This window comes from Eleutherodactylus coqui, chromosome 12 (genome assembly GCF_035609145.1).
Source record: "Eleutherodactylus coqui strain aEleCoq1 chromosome 12, aEleCoq1.hap1, whole genome shotgun sequence".
Taxonomy (NCBI): domain Eukaryota; kingdom Metazoa; phylum Chordata; class Amphibia; order Anura; family Eleutherodactylidae; genus Eleutherodactylus; species Eleutherodactylus coqui.
In genome coordinates this window covers 98,250,924-98,273,461 of record NC_089848.1, presented here as the reverse complement: position 1 = coordinate 98,273,461, position 22,538 = coordinate 98,250,924, and the positions used below count along the sequence as shown (strand labels likewise).

Sequence of the window (22,538 nt, the reverse complement as noted above, 5' to 3'; positions counted from 1 at the left end):
CAAAACAGGAAAGAAAGTTCTCAGCGCCACCGGTATTCTACATATGAGTTTCTGAGTTGTGTCGCAGCTCAGGACATAGCTACAGGGCAGAGAAAACAATAGCCTTGGGTGTTAAATGGTCAGCAGCACAGCAGTACTGAAGCAGTGTTGGCATTGAGTATAGAGAGTGGTCTGAGCTTCCTTGGTCTCAGAGAAGGAGATTATGAAAAGGCCCTGATGACCAGGGGGCAAAGTGGAGGACCAAAAGGACCCCGATGACTGGGGCTGATGCTGCAAGGTCTGGCTGGAGTCCAAGGGAAAACAGTGAGCTGGAGGGGCAGATGGACAGGGACTTTGATATGGAGCAGCAATCAAGATCGTACCTCCCTCCAACAAGTCTTAAAGGGGTTGTCCCGCGGCAGCAAGTGGGTCTATACACTTCTGTATGGCCATATTAATGCACTTTGTAATGTACATTGTGCATTAATTATGAGCCATACAGAAGTTATAAAAAGTTTTATACTTACCTGCTCCGTTGCTGGCGTCCTCGTCTCCATGGTGAAGACTAATTTTCGCCCTCCGATGGCCAAATTAGCCGCGCTTGCGCAGTCCGGGTCTTCTTCTTTTCTGAATGGGGCTCCGTGTAGCTCCATGTAGCTCCGCCCCGTCACGTGCCGATTCCAGCCAATCAGGAGGCTGGAATCGGCAATGGACCGCACAGAAGCCCTGCGGTCCATGGAGACAGAGGATCCCGGCGGCCATCTTCAGCAGGTAAGTATGAAGACGCCGGACCGCCGGGATTCAGGTAAGCGCTGTGCGGGTTGTTTTTTTAACCCCTGCATCGGGGTTGTCTCGCGCCGAACGGGGGGGGGGGCGTTAAAAAAAAAAAAAAAAAACCCGTTTCGGCGCGGGACAACCCCTTTAAGTGAGGCCGGCCTTGTTAAAGCCAACGATGTGCACACCAGGAAAGGGAGCAAATGGGCCTGCCGTGAAGGTAGTAGGGATACAGACAATAATTATAAGGACAGTGGTGATTTTGATGGTGTTTAACCCTTTTGTAGCCAATAAGATTAATGATCTTTATGTTAATGATAGAATGGGAATGTTAAGTCACACCAAGACCAATGGATCCAAAGAATAGAGAAAAAGTAGTATAAAGTAGGTAAGATCTTGAGTAGAGTGGCATGTGTATGGTATTGTGCGTCCTAGTGTACAGACGTGGGCCCTACGGGGTGGAAGAGGCCGGTATGCCAGAAGTGGTGTAGATACTAGATGCATGCTCGGATGGACCGGAAGAATTATGGACGTCAACGAAGTTGTGCATCTTGTGCAAAAAAACGCAACCCCAACAGAGTGCACAGCTTGTGGCTACAAAAAGAAGAGCCTGCATCGGGCATATGAAGCCGATATAAGAAACCGCCAGGTGACTTGTTGCGGCCCACTTCAAGAGATGATGGATTACATGGATATTACACATATGCGTTATAATTAAGTGTGACGTTTCACACAACGTTCAAGTATAAGTGTCCTCCTATGGAGCGTAATTATTTTCATTAAAGAAAGTTTATTAGCAAAAACCTGCTGCTTCCACCTCCGTCTGCCGTTGCTGCGCCATAACCCTGCCACCCGCCTGCCTACAATGCACCACCAATACACAGTGTGCATCAGACAGACCGAAGTGGTGAAAACCATTTTGGTTGTCCAGCATCAGAGGGTCGTTTTCATTTAAGCCCCTGTATGGCCATGGGAGACCTCTTTCCAACTGCCTTCTCTGGAACGGACATCACATCGCTGGACACAGTAATGACTTTAACATAACTTTACTGGCTTTGTTTGCAGATAAGACAGCAGGTACAGATTTAACCTTACGGATCTCCTTGGCTGGCAGTCACTGTCAATCAACTATATGCCTACTGCAACACTGGTAGTGCACTGCCACTGGACAGACTGATTGATGGGAGGGAGTAGGTCTACACTAAACCCGCCCACTGGTGTTCGGTCAGCAGTTCCTCACCTTCCAATCAACATTTTGCAGCAAAACACATGAGGACCGCACAAAACATAAAAAGTCACCAGAAACATTTGTGTCATTGATTATCAGCGTTAAGGTGAAAATATAAAATCTTACCCGGTGATGAGGTTATATAGGGCGTACTGCGCCGTAAACGAGTGCTGGTAAATCTGCAATCATAAAAGAAAAAATGTATAAGGGACATTGACATACAATATCCACAGCGCCAGGTCAGGACCGCGGAGCCTGTGTAGTGTAGTCACCCAGATGTGTCATTATATAGCTGCACTGGAAGTTCTGAGAAATTACATAAATGTGACCATAACCCCTTGATGCTTTCAGGCGTTCCTTACACAGGGGGTACCGGCTGACACTCACCAGCAACAGCCATGATCAGTGTCAATGCTGATCTTGGCTGTTAGCCCTTTAAATATCTTTGTCAGTTCTTATAGCAGCATTTAAATGCCCTGATTGGAGTTTGCGGTCCCGAACGCCCCCCTCTCAGGGCATTTTGAAGATCCTCAGGGCTGCCATATATTTCTGCCTATTAGGATGCCAGCAGAATAACCATATATTGCAATATTGAAGTATTGCAGTATATGGTATAAGCGATCAAACAATGACAAGTTCAAGTCCCATATGAGGACTAAAAAAAGAGTAGATATAGGTGGAAAATAAAGTCTTTTATTATTATAAAATGTACTAAAAGTTATTTTTTTCCATTGCACTCCACCTGGGATTTTTAAAAGTTTTTCACTACATTATATAACAGAATAAATAGCAGCATTGAAAAATACAACTCGTCCTGTAAAAAAACAGCCCTCAGACGGCTACATCATCTGTAATACATAAAGGCAAAAGCCCTCACTCACTGACTGACTCACTGACTGACTCACTGACTGACTGACTTGCCACTAATTCTCTGACTTCCCAATGTCGTACAAACGTGAAATTTGGCACGACAATTCTTTAATAATAATCTTTATTTGTACAGCGCCAACTTATTCCGCAGTGCTTTCGAGGCAAATAGGGAACACAAACATTTACAGAAACTACAACAGTTACATGTGGTATTCAATTATTTGGAAACAAAGGGTGTGAGGGTGATAACAGAAGGTACTGGGGCAGGCGGAGAAGCGAGGGGGAACAAAGCAATGCAACGATAATGTGATATACAGTTTTTAGGACACAAACGGGGTGTGACTAGTACAGGAGGTGTACATGATAGGCAAAAGTGGAAAGCCATAGGGAGGGGCAGGGGGCATACTGTGGGGGTGAAGGACTACATCAGAAGATTTGGTATGCTACTTTCAAGAGGTGCGTCTTTAAGGCATGTCTGAAGTTTCGTGTGTTTGGAATTATCTGGATGTTTTGGGGTAGAGCACTCTAGAGGATTGGTGCTGCTCTAGAGAAGTATTTGACTGCTGCTCAGCTAATCAATGCAGCGCTGGATGAACCAATGCGATGGCTGTGATTGGCCACAACTCAATTCATAAATCCTGCCTCTACAACGCAATGGCTGTTGATTGGTTCTTCCTCCATTGCTCAGCCAATTAATGCAGTGCTGGGTAAACAAGTCACAGCAATTGCATTAGTTCATCCAGCGCTGCATTGATTAGCTGAGCAGCAGTCAAAAAACCAATCACAGTCATCGCTTCCTGGAGGCGGGATCTATAACTTCCATAACCAGGAAGTCATGCTGTATGAGTGGCCTAGGACTGTGGGGAGTGCGTTGGAGCTGTGAAGAGCAGCAGGAAGGACCTGGACCAAGCCTGCTAGGCAAGTATAATAAGACATCCCCTGAAAATAAGACTCTGTGCCTTTTTAGGGGCAAAAATTAATATAAGACAGGGTCTTATTTTCAGGGAAACATGGTAATGGGTGAAAACGTAGCATTTCACTGATCCATAGGCTATAACACAGTCAAACTTTGCATACATTTGACTATTTTCAGGCTGGCATATGTTCTCACGCAATTTTTTTGTGGTATTGAACAGTTGTCCATTCGAGTACATGTGCAAGCCTTGTATTGAACTGCACATCCTCCTCTGACCCCTTTCGGTGATGAGTTGTTTCTGTCCACAGGATCCCCTTTCGATGGGTGTTTTTCCTCGATCACGCCATTCTCGATATACTCTCCACAGTGTTACATGAAAAAATCCCACACATCTAGCACCGATCACCCAGCCTCGTTGGAATCACTCCGATCGCTGGATCTTCCCATCTAATATGAATTCACAGTGGAACTGATCCACGGAAAACTTGTCATGTGATTTCATGCTGCTCTCCGGGGTCACGGCTCCAATTTCCATGCAGGGAAGCTCCAATGATAAAAGAACCAAGGGGTCCTAAAAAAGTGATAATTCATTGTATTTTCTACTTGCATGCAAAATTTTGTATTCCTTTATTGTGGGTGTTCCTCCTCTGTAATTGCCCTTCTCTGTATCCGAGGACTCAAAACTTCTAAAACTTGAAAATGTAATTATCGCAGTAAGAGCCCATTGTCTAGCCTCTGATACCTTGCTTGAGTTTGCCATTTCTGCCCATCCACCTAATTACACTTCAGCATTTCATTGCCGTAGCTATCAGAGTTGAACCTTGAAATGTAGAATGTCAGAAGGTTACAATGGTGAAATGACTCAGGATCATGATCTGACGCGGCTCGCTGCATGACCTCAGTCTCATTAGAGACCATACCAATTATCAGGCTTAGGGTCCGTGGATGGCTCTACCTCTATAATGCACTGGTTGGGACGGCTAATTATTAAAAACAAGTGGCCTTTATTGAGTGCCCATGACAGATATTCTTACTAATTAAGACAGTTGGCAGCTCCTTGTATAGAGCATTATAAGCACTCATGTTCTTTGCCACGTTGAACCGTATATAGCGTGTAGGCTGCCTCGAAATATGATGCCGGTAGGTTCATTCCAGTTTGTCTTCTGACAGCCACAGTGTTTGCCTTTTGCTAATCTCGGTGAGCGTGATGCAGTAGGTTGATCACCAATGCCAGTCATCGAGCGGCAGGGAGCTATACTAATGGAGCCCGTGAGACCGGTCTTTAAGGCTTGCGTGCTGACATGGTGAAAGCCAATAAATGTGTGTTTGAGTAACAATGGTTGGTCGCAGATGTTTTGACCCGTACAATAACATTTAACTTTTTTTTTGCAGGACTGTTTGTATTTTTCAACAGTGCTATATAATATATTAGAAAACTCTTAAAAATTACTAAGTGGGGGAAATGGAAAAAAAACCACCACAGCGTCATTTTTGGAGGATTTTGTTTGATGTCGTTAAGGCTGGATTCAGACGAACATATATCGGCTCGGTTTTCACGCCGAACCGATATACGTCGTCTCTCTCTGCAGGGGGGGAGGCTAGATGAGCCAGGAGCAGTGCTCTGAGCTCCTGCCCCCTCTCTGCCTCCTCTCCGCGCCTCTGCACTATTTGCAATGGGGAGAGGCGGGACGGGGGCGGGGCTAATTCTCGGAGCTTAGCCCTCACCCGTCCCGCCTCGCCTCCTTTCATTGCAAATAGTGCAGAGGGGCGGAGAGGGGGTGGAGAGGAGGCAGAGAGGGGGCGGGAGCTCAGTTCCTGCTCCTGGCTCTTCCATCCTCCTCCCCCTGCAGATGAGGACGACGTATATCGGCTCGGCGTGAAAACCAAGCCGATATACGTTTGTGTGAATGCAGTCTAATGGTGTAATAAAAATGACGTTATCTTGATTCTGTAGGTCGCTTTGATTACAGTGAAACCAAAGTTATATATATATATACTGTATATATTTTTTTTTAGTAGCACTATTTAAAAAAAAATGCCATTTAAAAAAAAAAAATTGCTTTCTGACACCACCTTTTGACCCCCATAGTGTCCTTACTTTTTGGATTTTTTACAGTTTCATGGGGGGCTCATTTGTTGCAAGTTGACCTGTAATTTTAATTGGTTCCATTTAATAAATTGGACTTTTACGGACGCAGGAATACCAATTTTTACTTACATTTTTTTTGGATGCAACAATTTGGAAAAGTGTCTTTAAAAAATTTTCATATTTTTTGTAAAAATCAAAAATCTTTATTTTTGCCCATTTTCTCTCTTTTTTTTATTCATGTAGGTTGGCTCTAACTTGCGATCATTTCTGAGTATATATGACTCTTTGATAGCTTTTTATTTAGTTATTTATTTTTGCACATGGAGTGACCCAAAAAGTAAAATTCTGGGACTGCATTTTTTTTTCTATGGCATTCACTATGCAGGTTAAGGACGCAACAATTTTTGGCGGATTTTCTTCTCCGTTTATCAAAAGCCATAACTTTTTTATTTTTCCGTCGACGCGGCCGTGTAAGGGCTTGTTTGTTGCGTGGCAAACTGTAGTTTTTATCAGAGTCATTTTTGGGTACATTAACTATATTGTAAAACTTTTTTTTTTTATGATAGCATGGAGAGAAAATGCATAAATTCTGACATAGATTTTTTTTTTTTACAGCGTTAATCATGCAGCATAAATGGGACATTCCATTTTTTCTGCGTGTCGGTACGGTTACAACGATACCAAAATTCTTACATTTTTTTAGGTTTTTCCACTTTTCTGCAATAAAAACACTTTTTTTGGAAATCCTTTTTTTTCAAAATCGCTGCATTCAAAGTCCTGTAACTTTTTTTTTTTTTTTTCAATATACGGAGCTTTGTGAGGGCTTATTTTTTGCGAGACGAGCTGTAGTTTTTACGGGTACCATTTTGGGGTACCTACAGCTTTTTTGATCACTTTTATTGCGCTTTTAGTGAGGCAAAATGCTAAAAATTTGCATTTTGCCTCAGTTTTTTAGCGTTTTTTCTTTGCATTTTTTTCCGTGCACAGTCAAAAGCATGTGCAACTTATTGTACGCATCGTTACGGACGCGACAATACCAAATATCTGGGGTTTTATTTTTTTTTACCTTTTTTTATGCTAATCTGAGAAAAAGCAAACAAAAATATTTTTTACTCTTTTTTTTACTTTTTAATTCATTTTTTTAATCTTTTTTTTTTTTACAACATTTGTGTCCCCCTGGGGGACTTTGACCACTGCCCTGATGATCGCTGTCATAAGGCATGGCAGAGCAGTAGCTCTGCCATGCCTTATCGCTTATACAGCGATCTCAGACACTGGTAACACAGGACGCCAGTGTGTAGCATCCTGTTACCATGGCGAGAGGCCGGGCTCTCGCGATAACATCGCGAGAGCTGGCCGGAGACACACAGGGAGCGCGCTCCCTCTGTGAACTCTTTCCCTGCGCGATCTACTTAGATCACGGCAGGGAAGGGGTTAACAGCGGGGGGGGGGGCATCTCCGCTGTTGCAGTGGGACGCCGGCTGTGATCCCGCGCTATCCCCAGGACATAAGTTTACGCCCTGTTGCGGGAAGTACCCTGCTGCCAGGACGTAAACTTACGCCCTGCAGCGGGAAGGGGTTAATAATGTTTAATGTTTTTTTAATCCTGTAATAATTAAATCTTTATTTTACTTATTTTCCTATTTTCCCATAATGATCTCAAACTTGCGATCGTATAATTGCTCATGCAGAATACTGCAATACTATGGTATTGCATTATACTGTATTGTAATAGTCGTTTTATTAAGAGGTTACAAAGGCTGCGTGGAAACCGCAACAAAATAGAGCGTGCTGCGATCTTTCCTCCGCTTGCAGAATGGGGGGGGGGGGGGGAAATCGAAAATGCATGCTTTTCAATTACCGAGTTTTGGATTCCACGATCTGAATCCGCCCATGTGAAGCCGGCCCTTGTCTTAGTGAGCCCAATACAGTAGGCCTATCACCAGCAGAGGACTATACTATATACTGCTGGAGCCAGAGACCGCTCTTCGAAGTTTGCGTGCTCACAGCGTTGAGCCAATAACGGCATTGATGAGTAACGATGGTCTTGCCGCAGACATTTTGACCCATATGGTAATTTCGTGCGGTGTTTGTTTTAACAGGAGAAAAAATAAATTTCATGAATGAGGCACAACAGCTGCCATGTAACGGCGCCGTCAATCGTAAAAACCAGAAATATGAGCGGAATTAAAAAGCAGCAAAAATCAATCTCAATCTTATTTTATGTAGCGTTCCGCTCGCCGTCCTGTTCGCCGGAGCATTGATGCATTTACATGGGGGTTTTTTTTGACACTACAGGGGAAAAAAATGTCAGGCGGTGTCCTTATAGATCATCCCTTCAGAAATACACACTTTAGTGAGAAAATCAGTGGGGCAGATTTAGGACACTGTTTAGAAGAGTAACTGTCTTTGATGCCCACAGCAACCAATCACAACACAGATTTCATTTCTTATACTGCTGGGATAAAATGAAAGCTGCGCTCTGATTGGTTGCTATGGGCATCAAAGATAGTTTTTCTTTGAGACAGTTTCACAAGAGTGCGCCCACGCCTGTTACACTGTCTTCCTGTAGAGCGCTACCTCTCTTTCCTTTGATGAGGTTTATGCCGCTTTATTAGAAACTCCATCCCTCTCATGATTGGAGGTCCACTGTATGAAAATTCTCTCCGTGACCCCGAAGTGCAGCATAAAATCACATGACAAGTTTTCCGTAGATCAGTTTCAGTGTGAATCTACATTAGATGGGAAAATGATTTCCAACGGGGCCGGGTCATCGGTGTTAGACTCTCCGGGGCCGGGGTGTCACTGCCAGCCTTGTGGGGTTTTCTCATGTAACAGTATGAAGAGTATACCGAGAATGGTGTGATTGAGGAAAAGCATCCAGCACAATAGGATCCTGTGGATGAACACAACTTGTCAGAAAGGGGTCAGAAGAGGATGTCAGGAATTGTTCTGATGAGCAGGCGCTGCGCAGTCAATAACAGCCAGATACAACACCAGAGCTCCAACGTGTTCAAACACACAAGTTGTTGCTTCTTGGTACGGATCGGCTATAGCAGCAGACGAGTTCTAGCAGTGTTGTCTCTAAGAAAAACACAAAGACGAGACCCCAGCGGGCAAAAGAGTCTAAAAATTGTATCACTGAGCAGCGGAAAATCATCATCTGGTCAGATTAATCCAGATTTCTAAGCTGATGGGAAAGTCAGAATTTGGAGCTAGCAGCATGAATCGATGAACCCTTTACATCAGATATACAGAGCATTTCAGTACCTCCATCTAATTTGAGACAACTGCAAGAGGCTCTTGTGTCTGCATGGGCTAATAATCGTGCAGAGGGGCCCTTGGGTAGAGGAGCCAAGACCCCCTGTCCCACCGCTGGCTCACCTCCCCTTTCTCTGAATGTCCAGCAACACAAGTCTCACTTACATTCCAGCTGCTCTGTCAGACAGTGCAGGCTTCCCGCTCTATGGGCAGTACTCCACCGAGAGCAGGACTGAGGGGAAGGAGCAGCCTGCACTGACTGAGGGAGCAGCTGCAATGAGAGACTTGTGCTGTTGGACATTCAGGGTTAATTGCTACTAATTGAATTAGCCCGTTCACAGGATCAGAGCTGTGCGATGCATGCTGCCAAGCATCTATAGAAGTCTATGGAAAGCACGCACCATAGATAGGGCAGGTCCTATCTTTGTGCACACCACGGTTCTTAGATGTGACCTGCGGTCGCATGCCCTGTCTTTGTTGGGACATGCAACTGCAAGAAAAAAACTCACATATTTGTTATCATCGTGCCCATTATGACCTGTGCTATAATTCAAGCACACTATTTATCATGCACAGCAATAAAAACGGACGCAAAATGCTTATTTTGGTTGTTTTACCTCAGAAAAAAAATGCAATAAGAGTGATCAAAAAAGCTGTATGTACCCCAAAATAGTCCGTCCATGAAGAAATAAAAAAGTGATGGGACTTTGAATGCAGCGATGTAAGAATAATTTTAATTTCTAAAAAAGGGGTTTTATTGAGCAAAAGGGGAAAAAAAAACAAAAAAAATTATAATGTTTGGTATCGTTGTAATTGTACCCACCAGCAGAAAATAATGCTTTGTGCCATTTATACAGTGTGATTGAGGGCTTATTCAGACGACCGTATATCGGCCGCATATTCACAGCGTGCCTCTCTGCAGGGGGAGGAGGCTGGCAGAGCCAGGAGCAGTGCTCTGAGCTCCCGCCCCCTCTCTGCCTCCTCTCCGCCCCTCTGCACTAGTTGCAATAAGAGGTTCTGGGAATTAGCTCCGCCCTGTCCCGCCTCTCCTCATTAAAAACAGTGCAGGGGGGGGTGGAGAGGAGGGAGAGAGGGGGCGGGAGCTCAGAGCACTGATCCCGGCTCTTCCAGCCTCCTCCCCCTGCAGAGAGGGACGCTGTGAATACGCGGCCGATATATGGTCGTCTAAATAAGCCCTAACGTTGTAAAAAAACAATGGCAGAATTGATGTGTTTTCTCTTCCTGCTCTATAAAAAAATTATAAACGTTTTACAATACATAATATGCACCGAAAAACGGTACCAGTAAAAACTACTGCCCACTAAAGCCCTCATACAGCCGCGTTGACGGAAAAATAAAAAAGTTATGGCTTTCGAATAGTGGAGATGAAAATCCACCAAAAATCGTTGCGTCCTCAACGCCAAAATAGGCCATGTCCTTAAGGGGTTAATGGGGGTGTAACGGATTGTACATTTCCCCATGATGACCCCATGATTTCTATGTATGCCCCTATCCCTGCAGAAAGCCTAACACTGGTGATCGCGATGTCGCCACAAGAAAATCACGGCAAAATCGCGCCTTTTTTTTCTACGATTTTTGAGCATCAGCGTTGCTTTTTCTCACTAATACAACGCTGACGCTCGTGTTTTTATCGCAAAAGTTAATAGGACTTTCTAATGTTAAAAGCGCAACGGGTCACAAGAAAAATCGCGAGTTTGTGCTTTGCAATATGATAAAAAGGAGGCTCCATAGGGAAAAATGGGAGATTTGGCGAGGGGGGGGGGGGGGGAGGGGGAAGAAAAAAAAAACAGTGCGAAGGAGCCCTAAAATAGTCAAAGAGAGATCGAGGCACGATGGCGCCAGAGGATTAACTATCTCATCAGTATTACCTATTATTCGTATTCTTTTCCCCTGCGCAAAAACGGATGGATGCGAACACCGATGCAGATGAAATACGGATAGATATGTCTATTATTCCCTCCCCATAGCCCTCCATGGCGCATTCCATCCGTGAAATGGATGAAACCGATGCATGTTCCATTTATCAAATACATGCTTATTTTGACGGCCGTGTAAACAGATCCGTAGAGTCTCATTAGCCGCGTTTTACAATTAGCGAAAAACATGGATTACATTTGGATATGAAATACGCTCGTCTAATGATACAATGTAGCGATTAGGGAACACGGAAGGCGTTATCAGGTGATCATCTCCGCTTCCAAAGAGTCTATCCGGCAAATTGATATTAACTCTATGCAGAGCGGCGCTCCTTATAGCCAGCGGTCATTACTATTTTATGAGGGAGCATCATATAATATTTACTGCCTTACAAGCCTCGGCTTATTATATAGTGCTGATGTTCAGTCCTTGAGCTTACTGAAGCCTGAAATATAAAAGACAAGCAGAATGACAAGTGGCAGCAGTGGAGTCGCTTCCATTACTCCATGCATCACAGTACAAGTCAATATTCAAAGCAGGCAGGTGGATATACAAGTAACACAATCAGCTTTTATGTACAAAAAGGTCAGAGACAAATGACTCCGTCCAGGAGATGGCAGGACTAGAACATAATGGGAAGCGAAGAGAGGCGCTGCCACGAAAAATGGCATATCAGAGTCAGAGTGAAGGATGGCAAATAGGAGACGAGATTCGGGAAGATTGAAGGTGTCTTATGTCATAAAACAATGTAAGAATACGAGATATAAGAGAAGAGTCTACAGTAGCGGATCCTGACCAGGGCCTCATTTATAACTAGGTACTTGTGGGCACGTGCCTAGGGCGTCCAGAAGAAGGGGGTGTCACTTTACAGCTAGATTTAATAGTTTATTATGTTTGTGCAACCTTAATGCTGCGGACCTTCCAGCTCTACAGCAGTTTAGCAGCAATGTAATGAGTACACAGCTGTCTGTGTGCTGACAACATCCAGAGCCCAGCGCAGAAGAGCTCATGACCTCCTTAGTCTCTGACTTCTGTCCTGCAGGGATCAACTCCATAAGGACGCAGCTCTTTTTGTTCTTTTGTCTATGTAGCTGTCTGAGGGCTTGTTTTTTTGTGGGACGAGTTGTATTTTTAAACGGTACTATTTAATGTAGCACATAATGCACTGAAAGACGTTTAAACATTTGTCAGTGAACTGTGGAAGTATTATTTATACAGGGTGCACATTGCAGCAAAAATCACATGATAACTTTATTCTATAGGTCAGTACGATTATTATGAGAAGTTGTTTTTAGGATATATATATATATATATATATATATATATATATATATATATATATATATATATATATATATATATATATATATATATATTTGAGGGCAGTACGTCCAAGATTTCTTGTCCCTTCATAAGTTTGTCCAAGATAAAACTTGTCTGAGCGGACAATCCATCTAATCTCAATGTGTCCTATATAGGGGGAGGGGGGGGGGGCATCAAGGAATGTTCCATCTGCCATTACCGTTTCTTTGGGTAAGCGGAGATGGAACTGTACACTTTTTAAACTATTTTATAACTTTTTTTTTAACTTTGGCTCATCCCTGAAGATTCGGGGGGGGGGGGGGGGGGGGGAAATCGGGAGGAAGAGAGATCTCTCCCACTCTCAAGCCCGCTCCCCTCCGCTGCCCCGTGCCGCCCCCCGCATCTTCAGGGACAAGCCAGCAGTTACTCGCAAAGGCGATGCTTTCTCGAGTAAATCGCCTCAACGAGTATGCTCGCTCATCTCTAGTGGCGACGTTTGAAGTCTTCCTTCAGACAGTAATTTCATATAGACTATATGTTCGGGAGGAGAACACACGTCTCTTTTCTTAAGTATGGCGTAAAATATCAATGGCAAAATGTTAAATGTCTTACTGGACGAGGAAAACAATTGGACGAAATGTGGATTGGATGAAAGAAATGGGACAAAACGTCCTGAAACCTGTTTCTGCCGCCATCTTCTGACCGCTATAACTTATTTATCTTTCCGTTGACATATCTGTGTGACGGCTGGTTTATTTGCTGGACATCCTGTAGTTTCATCATTTTGCGGTGCTGGCGACTTTTTGATTGCTTTTTATGATTTTTTTCTGAGAAAGGTTGACCAAAAAAGTGCAATTCTGGTGTTGTACGTTTTTCTTTCTGCTGACGTTCACCGCGTGGGATAAAAATGCGTCATTTGGATAGATCAAACTTTTACAGATGTGTTTTGGGTTTTCTGTTTAGATTTATCTTAGGAATGTGGGAAGATTTTTTTTTTTTTACTTTCACTATCCTTTATTTTTTATATTAATGAACAACTTTATCTTTAATATATTTTCACATTTTTTATTAGTTCCGAGAGGGAACTAGAAATTGTGATCGTTCAATCGCTTATCCCATATACTGCAATACTTCACATGCCTGTCCTAATAGGCAGAAATATATGGCAGCCCTGGGGGGGGGGGGGGGGGGGGGGGGGCGGTGACTGAAGGTATTGGAAAACTTTTAAAAATATGAGGTGAAATGGGAAAAAAAACTAACAATTATTATTTTTTTTGGGGGGGGGGGGGGGATTTGTTTTGATGACTTTCACGGTGCAATGAATACAGCTACATGGGCCTTGTTTTTCGTGAGGTGACCTGTATGTGTTATTGGTATCCTTTTGGAGTACATGTAATTTTTTGATTGCTTTTTATTCAATTTTGTCTTGGAGATGGGAGGGAACCAGAAAAGCACAATTCTAAACCAAAAATATTACACCCCATTTTTTTTTTCTGCCGGTGCTCAATGCCAGATTTATAATGTGGCATTTCAATCAACTGGACTTTTACGGTTACAGTGATATCAACTTTTGCTCTTTTTTGTTGTTGGGTTAACTGGGAAAATGCTTTATTTTTAACATTTTTAATATTTTTATAATAACTAAAAAAAAAATCTTTATTTGACTTACTATTCTTTATCTTTTAGACCACAAAGGTGACTTTCACTATACAGTATACTGCAATACTATGTTATTGCATTATATTGTATTTTAACAGGTATTTTATTATTCAAGTATTTCAATCCCAATCACGGCATTTAAAGGTTTAAGAGTAGCAAACAGTGTTATCTCAAAGACAGGCGATACCTGCCCTGTATATAGCAGGCTCAGCTGCTGAATGCACTCTATACAATGACACTCGAAGTGAGCCATCTATGTACAGTGCATGTTAGGAAGAGGTTAACACCATTGCATTAGTCACTCAATAGCAAAGCACAGACTACAAACGATGCTTCATTGTGCTTCGATGCTTCTATATTGTATAGTTACATTGTTTCCAGAAGAATTTAATGCCATACTTCTACGAATTGCGCCATCTCTCAAACATGACTAAGGGGACAGTAATATCCACAAATTAGACACCACACTGTGTAAGGGGTTTAGCAGCTGCAGCAACTCGTTCAGCCAGGCCTATTACCCTCGGCCGCAATCACCGTCTCGAGGCCAACCAAACACAATGGGTCTGACAACTAATTGCGTTGTCTTCTGAGCTCATCCCAGAGGACCCAAATCCACCATTTCCTGTCATTATCTCATTTTTATGTAGCGAACCATTCAATGACCACATCTCTCAACGTATGATTTTACTTCCGTCATTCCAGTAGTAATAGCGCCCTTTCTCAGTAGTCCTTATAGTAATAGCGCCCCCTACAGTAATAGTGCTCCTTCTTCATGGCTTTAATAGCAATAGTAATAATGCCCCCATTAGTGGCCCTAATCACCCTGAAAGCATTTTAACTCACCCAAGCTCCCCCTCTGCCTCTGGTGCGGATGCTGCTTCTGTATTCACCGAAGGCTGTGACTCCTTCCCCCGGCATCTACATTTCGTACACTATGTGCATGAATACAGGCGCCGGGAAGTAGATTTGGGGCCTTCGCTGAATACTGAAGCAGCAACCGCAAGAGAGATGCCGGGGAACAAGTCAGGGCTTTCACCGACATCCAGACCGAAGGCAGAGGTGGAGGTTGGGTAAGTTAAAGTGCTAGCTGGTATGTTTGCTGCCTGACCGGAGGTGCTCACGGCAAGGAATTATTTACTATAGGCAGTAAAAAAGTAATACCGGCATTGGCCTCAAGAGCAAACTACCGGCTGGGCCATTGGTTCACTGGCCAGATTATATCCCTAGGTACTGGGTATCAGTATGACATACAGCATTTGTAAACATCAATTCCAGTATTTCGAATTACTACCACCATGATATTGCAGTAAGAGTTCAATACAGATGGAAAGTGAGGACCGTGACCTAGTGGCCTAGTTTGCTTATTTTCTTGACTTTCCGGCATGTTCGAGAGTGTGCGTTATTTGTAGCTAGATGGCACTGAAGTCTCTGTAAACAATTAAATAATATATATGCAGCCAAGTCTACGTGCTGAACTGTTGAGCAGCACAAGCACGAGCTCTACGCATTTTGTTAAAGATGCAACAGAATATTTCATGCCACTGTGGCATCACATACTTCTTGTTTGGTTGTTCTCTGGATGGTAGACACTGGTTTGGAGTAAAATTAGCATTGTTTTTGATTTGACAGGGACTTTCATTTTTGAAATGGTGTTACAAATAGAAGTCTGGTCCAAAGCCAGGTTGTGCCTTCAGAAATTTGGTCCAGCGGTCTAGAGAATAATATCGATAACTCAAGTGACATAAGGATTAGAGATGAGCGAGCACCAAAATGCTCAAGTGCTCGTTACTCGCTGAATGAGCTGCCTCTGATTGGTCACAGCCTCACCAATCAGAGGCAGCTCTCACTCACACCCATTCATGAATTCATGAATGGGTGAGTGAGTGCGGCCTCTGATTGACAGCTGAGAGCTGCCCCTGATTGGTCCCTGCGCTGAGCCAATCAGAGGTAGCACTCACCCATTCATGAAAGTGAGTGCTGCCTCTGATTGGCTGAGCGCAGGGACCAATCAGGGGCAGCTCTCAGCTATTGAATGACAGCTGAGAGCTGCCCCTGATTGGTCCTTGCGCTGAGCCAATCAGAGGCAGCACTCACTCGCCCATTCATGAATTCATGAATGGGTGTGAGTGAGAGCTGCCTCTGATTGGTGATGCTGTGACCAATCAGAGGCAGCTCATTCAGCAGGCGGGGATTTTAAATCCCCGGCTGCTGAATACTACTCAGAGCAGTTCAGGAGAACTGCCAGCCAGACGCGGCTGAACTCCGGCTGCAGCGGAAAGGTGAGTATACATTTTTTTAAAATATTTTTACACATTTTAGGATGATTTTCAGGTAAGGGCTTATATTTTTTAGCCCTTTCTGAAAATTCATCCCGCGCTCGCCGGCAGCCCATTGCTTTCAATGGAGCCAGCTGTATTGCCGGCTCCATTGAATTCAATGGGCTGCCTAACATCGTTCTTCTCTGCCACAGCTGTTACAGCTGTGGCAGAGGAGAACGATCTTTATGCTGACATATTTTTATTTATTTATTTTTACACATTTTAGGATGATTTTCAGATAAGGGCTTATATATTTAAGCCCTTCCCAACAATTCGTCCAGCGATCGCCGGCAGACCATTGCTTTCAATGGAGCCGGCTGTATTGCCGGCTCCATTGAATTTAATGGTCAGTGCTCGTTTAATCGAGACGAGTACCGCGTGGTGCTCATCTCAAGTAACAAGCATATCGAGCACCCTAATACTCGAACGAGCATCAAGCTCGGACGAGTATGCTCGCTCATCTCTAATAATGATCAAAGAGCTTGTTAATACCGAGAACAGTTCCATCAAGGTACAACTCATTAAGGGCTCATGCACATGCCCATACATCATCTCCGTTCTGCACAAAGCTTCATTTTTGCCCTTTTACTGCAAGTAAGATGTCATTAGAGACCATCTCAGATTTCGGCTTTTGAAACTCTTGTGACTCAGCAGGAGGCTGTGGTTAAAAGCGTTTTCTGGGACTTTTATATTGATGACCTGTCCTTAGGATAGCCAAGCAGATCAGTGAGTCCCAGCCCCTGTGCTGATGAGTTGTATTTTTCATGGTATCGTTTAATGTACTGTGTTTCCCCGAAAATAAGACCCTGTCTTATATTATTTTTTGCCCCAAAGGAGGCACTAGGTCTTATTTTCAGGGGTTATACTTGCCTAGCAGGCTGGGTCCACATCCTTTCTGCTGTTTTCCACAGCTCCAACGCGCTTTCCACCACCCTTTGCTGCTCATGATTAGTGATTGGCTGAGCAGCGGTCAAAGAACCAATCAATGCACTGCTGGATGAACCAATGCGATGGCTGTGATTGGTTCATCCAGCACTGCATTGATTGGCTGAGCAGCGGTCGAAGAACCAGTCACAGCCATTGCTTCCTGGAGGTGAGTTTTAGGAATGTTGTACGAGCAGCTGAGGACTGCGGGAACCATGATGAACCACGTTGAACCTCTTAGCCTCTGTAATGTAACTAGGGCTTATTTTCAGGGTAGGTCCTGTTTTTGGGGAAACTGGGTATTATATAATGTATTGCAAAACTTTTACAAACTCATAAATACGATAAAAGGGAAAAAATTTAATTATTTCATCATTTTGGGTTTCTTTTTAATGGCATTCAAATGCAGGGAAAACGGCTTATTAACTTTATTCTGCGAGTAGGATTACTGCGATAACACATTTATAGAGTCTCTTATGTCTTTCTCCTAAAAAATAAAATAAAAATAGGCTGACCCTCATAACTTTTTTTTATTTTTCTGCAAATGGCGTTGAGTAAGGGCTTGTTTTTTGCAGGTTGAGATGTATTTTTCATTGGTACCATTTTGGGGTACATATGACTTTTTGGGTATTATTACACGTCATGTGTTGTGCATTTTGATGCAGATTTTGGTGTGAATGTTCAAAGCGGAATTCACTCATCGTATAGAACGAAAAATCGGTTGCATTTCCACAACACATGGAGAATGCTGTATCTTTGGAAACCCACATTCTCTTACTTTGCACTGTACATTGCTGTGGAATTTCGCCTCGCAATCCATAACCAAAATTCGGCAGCAATCCGCACCCTTAAACATTTTTTATTGAATTTAAGAGAATTTTTTATTGAATATTTTTTTCCCTTATGGTATTCACCATACCAGATAAATAATGCAATACTTTCATACGTTGGACGTTTATGCACTTGGAAATACCAATTATGTTAATTTATTTTACTTTAACAACAAAAATAGGGAAAGTTTTTTTAGTTAATTTTTTTATTTTCTAAAATATTTTTAAAGGATTTGTTTAACTTATTTTTAACATTATTTTTTAGTCTCACTATGGGAATTGAACATGCGATCACTTAATAAATATACTGCAGTACTTCTGTATTGCAGTAAATTGGACATTTTAATGTCAGTCTATTAAGCCCTGCCATGGGCAGATCTTAATAGAATTGTAAAATTAACTACAAAAATCAAAAACAAGAAAAGTCAGCACAATTATTGGGGATGCTTGAATGTGTTCACATAATCCATCCTAAAGCAATAAATCGAAAATGACATAATCCTGAATGCTGCAAAGAACATTAAGCTCAGAACACTATTTAATTTGTAGCCCTGGAAATTTTCCACAAACTTAAATCCTTTTCACTTGATGAATGATTTTGTGCCTGTCAACATTATATAAAATGATGGTTTACATAATACTAAGTGCTGGGTGGTGTAGTTTTCTTTGCTGCCTGCTAGATGGCGCTGCTCTCTGTATTTGCATACAGTAATCTGATGTCTCCTTAGGACAAATAGAAGTTGGCATCACTCACGGTGCATTTTACTTAGATTTCTCAGGAGTTCATGAACAGAACTAACAAAGTTTAACTTGACCCGTTAAGCAAATGTTCTATGCCACCATTTATTTGCCTTTTCAATGGTCTTTGTTGTGTTATAAGTTAGCAATAGATTTTCAATGGCCTGAGATTAGATAACTTGTCGAAGACAGTTATCACACTCAGGTTACACTTTGATGAGTCAGAAACTCTTTTTACTTACCGGTTTGACATTAAACGCGAGGAGAACGTACTTCATATCCGGAGACACTTCATATTTGCTGACCTTGAACGTGTCCTAGAAATAAATAAATAAAAAGTTCTCATTACTTAGTTTTCTGCATTACACGTATGGCAGAGGATCTACCGTGAATCATCGCTAACCGCCTGTACACACAATGGTGTCTACCTGCCGCTCGCTGTCATAATGACCCCCATCCAGCATGTGCTTAGAATCTAATACACAGGCGGCTATTGTCATCGTCTTCTATGTAAGTAGAGCAAAGCGTACAGAACAGGAAGGGAAGCCGCTAGGAGGAAGAACTGATCCCGATACACAATACAGGTTATACTACAGTTATGTATAAAGTGCTAATATGATCTAAAATGATTAATTGGATGCCGGCTGTCATTTTGCAAATGGATGAAACTAAGTTTGCTGATTGGCGGCACGGGCAAAACTCTGTCCTTCTCTGTATAAACATGGCAATAGTTATTAAAGAGACATTGATTGTGGGTAGAAATGAGGATGGATGGATGGATAGATAGTGCTAAAGCGGCTGACCATGTCCTGTACCCCATCTCCTCCTGCCATTGGCTGCGACCAGTGTCATGTCCCTGTGTTCTCTGCGGTAGACATCACATCAAATGTCAGTTTCCTAGTGTCCATAGAATGTGTATGTAGTCAACCCATCTCTTAAAGGGCCAACGAGTGCATCCAAATTTTTCCCTCCTCTGGCAATTTAAGGACAGGGACTATAGCAGCTCAGCTGTTATGGATTGCGGATCCACTGGACCAACCAACCAAGCCTAAATAGGTCCTGGCGTGGTTGGCAGCTCACTCAGATAGAAGGACTGTTGCCAGGAAAGGGGAGACTGACCCTTGGCTGCAAAGGGAATGGAAGACCCCTACCTACAACAAGGTAATCGCTCCAATAAGGACGGCACTGCACTGGAACCTCAGGTCTGACTATCCCTGATAGGGTAACAAACGTAGGCGCAGGCAGCAGACAGAGGAGCACACAGATGCAGGACAAAGCAAGGACAAACCATTAACAGGAATAGGAACTGACAGAAAATAAACAAACAGACAGATCAGATATGCAAGAAGCCTCAGAGAGAACAGAAGGCCTAAAACAGATCCAACACAGAGGGGCAGACAAGACACAGATCAGACAGAGCAGTGAGACTAAAGAAAGCTGAGTGCCAGAACCTAAGACACAACAATTCAGAGTCAACAGGAAGTACATCAGCTCAGCTTAAATAGAGGAATAATGCCTAATTAACCCTTCAGGTGAGCTGAGAGCCAGAGAGCTGGTTAACCCTCTCAGTGCTGGATAAAAGCAGACAGGGAGAGCAGAGGGACGCAAGCAGCTGCCCCGGCCTGCATAAGGGCAGCAGACACAAGCAGCGACCTTACATCAGCAACATGTTCAGGACATCCTGCAGCCACATGTGTTCCTCTCATGGCGGCTTCCAAGAGGCAATTTCCAGCAGGATAATACTCGGCCGCACACACAAAGGGGCCACAGGAATGTCCCCACAACATTGTCACACTTCTTTGGCTGCCCGACCACTAGATTTACTGCCAATCGAACATGTATGGGACCATCAACTTAGACAGCTTACAAGTTTGCACGATTTAGAGGCTCAGTTACAGCAAATGTGGAGTGATATGCCGCAGGAAACCATACGGAACCTGTATGACTCCAAACCTGCCTATATCACATCTTGTATCCAAGCTAGAGGCGGTACAACAGGGTACTAGAGCCTCCATGTGTAATACCTCAGAGTTTAGGTCCCACAGCATCACTACTACCAGCTATTGTAATATCTATGTGTAATGTTTATATATGTGTCTAATTATGTGTATATGCCTTTAAATGGGCATGAAAGTGTTACTGTTTGGTGTACTCACTACCTAGCACTATATGAGTATGCAGAATTCACCCTGACCTGCTCTAACACCTGTCAGTCACCCCTAGCTAGCCTGGCATTGGGTAGAAAGATTTTCCTTAGCTCAGGATTCGTTAGTGGGGAGAGTATAAAAGACATAGAGTGGGCGGGGTTAGCCAGTCTAGTCCAGACCTGGAAAGAGTCTAGTTCAGTGGAAACTGAGATAGTGACCAGGAAGGAAGAAGGCTACCATCTACTCTAGCCAGTAGGGTGGGAAGAATAACATCCCGTGTGAGTACTAACACCCAAAGACTGTTGAGAGAATAGAGGAGAAAGGTAAAGAAATCAACTGCACTGAGACACCACATGAGACTACATGAGTGTAAGGACTACTACCCCCCCCCCCCCTTTATTGTTTAGTTCTCCCATTTTTTATATTTATGATTTTTGCCTGGAACGGGTCCCTACCTAAATCCTGGCTGGTGTCACGACAAAGTAACATCTTACCCTATCCGACTCCGCGGATAGCAGGTTATAACAATAGAGATGAGCGAACCTACTCGTTTCGAGTAATTACTCGATCGAGCACCGCGATTTTCGAGTACTTCCGTACTCGGGTGAAAAGATTTGGGGGGCGCCAGGGGGCGGGGGGAGGCGTGGCGGGGGGGGGGGGGGTAGCAGCGGTTAACAGGGGGGAGCCCTCTCTCTCTCCCTCTCCCCCCCACTCACCCACGGCGCCCTCCAAATCTTTTCGCCCGAGTACGGAAGTGCTCGAAAATCGCGGCGCTCGGGCGAAAAAGGGGCGTGGTCGAGTACGCTCGCTCATCTCTATATAACAACTAACTTTTTTTTTCACTTCATTAGTTCATTTGTCCTTGTTACCACTAGCTGTAGTTTGACCCTAGACAGGCATTTTTCCACTCTGCCAGGAGGAACAGGAGAGCCACCATGACTACCATCTTATTTTTGCCCTACTGCTAAATAGCTTCCAAGTCTGGGTCGCTGCACATGCCTGCCTCTATCACATCTTGTATCCAAGCTAGAGTCAGTACAATAGGGTACTAGAACCTCCATGCCCACCCATATCACATCTTGTATCCAAGCTAGAGGCGGTACAACAGGGTACTAGAGCCTCCATGCCCATCTCACATCTTGTATCCAAGCTAGAGGGGGTACAACAGGGTACTAGAGCCTCCATGCCCTCCCGTATCACATCTTGTATCCAAGCTAGAGGCGGTACAACAGGGTACTAGAGCCTCCATGCCCTCCCGTATCACATCTTGTATCCAAGCTAGAGGCGGTACAACAGGGTACTAGAGACTCCATGACCACCTGTATCACATCTTGTATCCAAGCTAGAGGCGGTACAACAGGGTACTAGAGACTCCATGACCACCTGTATCACATCTTGTATCCAAGCTAGAGGCGGTACAACAGGGTACTAGAGCCTCCATGTCCACCAGTATCACATCTTGTATCCAAGCTAGAGGCGGTACAACAGGGTACTAGAGCCTCCATGCCCTCCCGTATCACATCTTGTATCCAAGCTAGAGGCGGTACAACAGGGTACTAGAGACT

At 43.6% G+C, this 22,538-nt stretch overlaps 1 protein-coding gene across 1 annotated transcript in view; it reads right to left on the bottom strand.

Annotated features, from left to right (window-relative positions):
• DPP6 (dipeptidyl peptidase like 6) overlaps positions 1-22,538 on the bottom strand; it is a 676,815-nt gene that overhangs the window by 242,172 nt on the left and 412,105 nt on the right. The window contains exons 5-6 of the mRNA XM_066584876.1: positions 19,069-19,143; positions 2,108-2,160 (exon numbers count right to left, since the gene is read on the bottom strand). Of these exons, the coding sequence (XP_066440973.1) occupies positions 2,108-2,160; positions 19,069-19,143 (128 nt within the window). The remainder of the gene's footprint in view (positions 1-2,107; positions 2,161-19,068; positions 19,144-22,538) is intronic.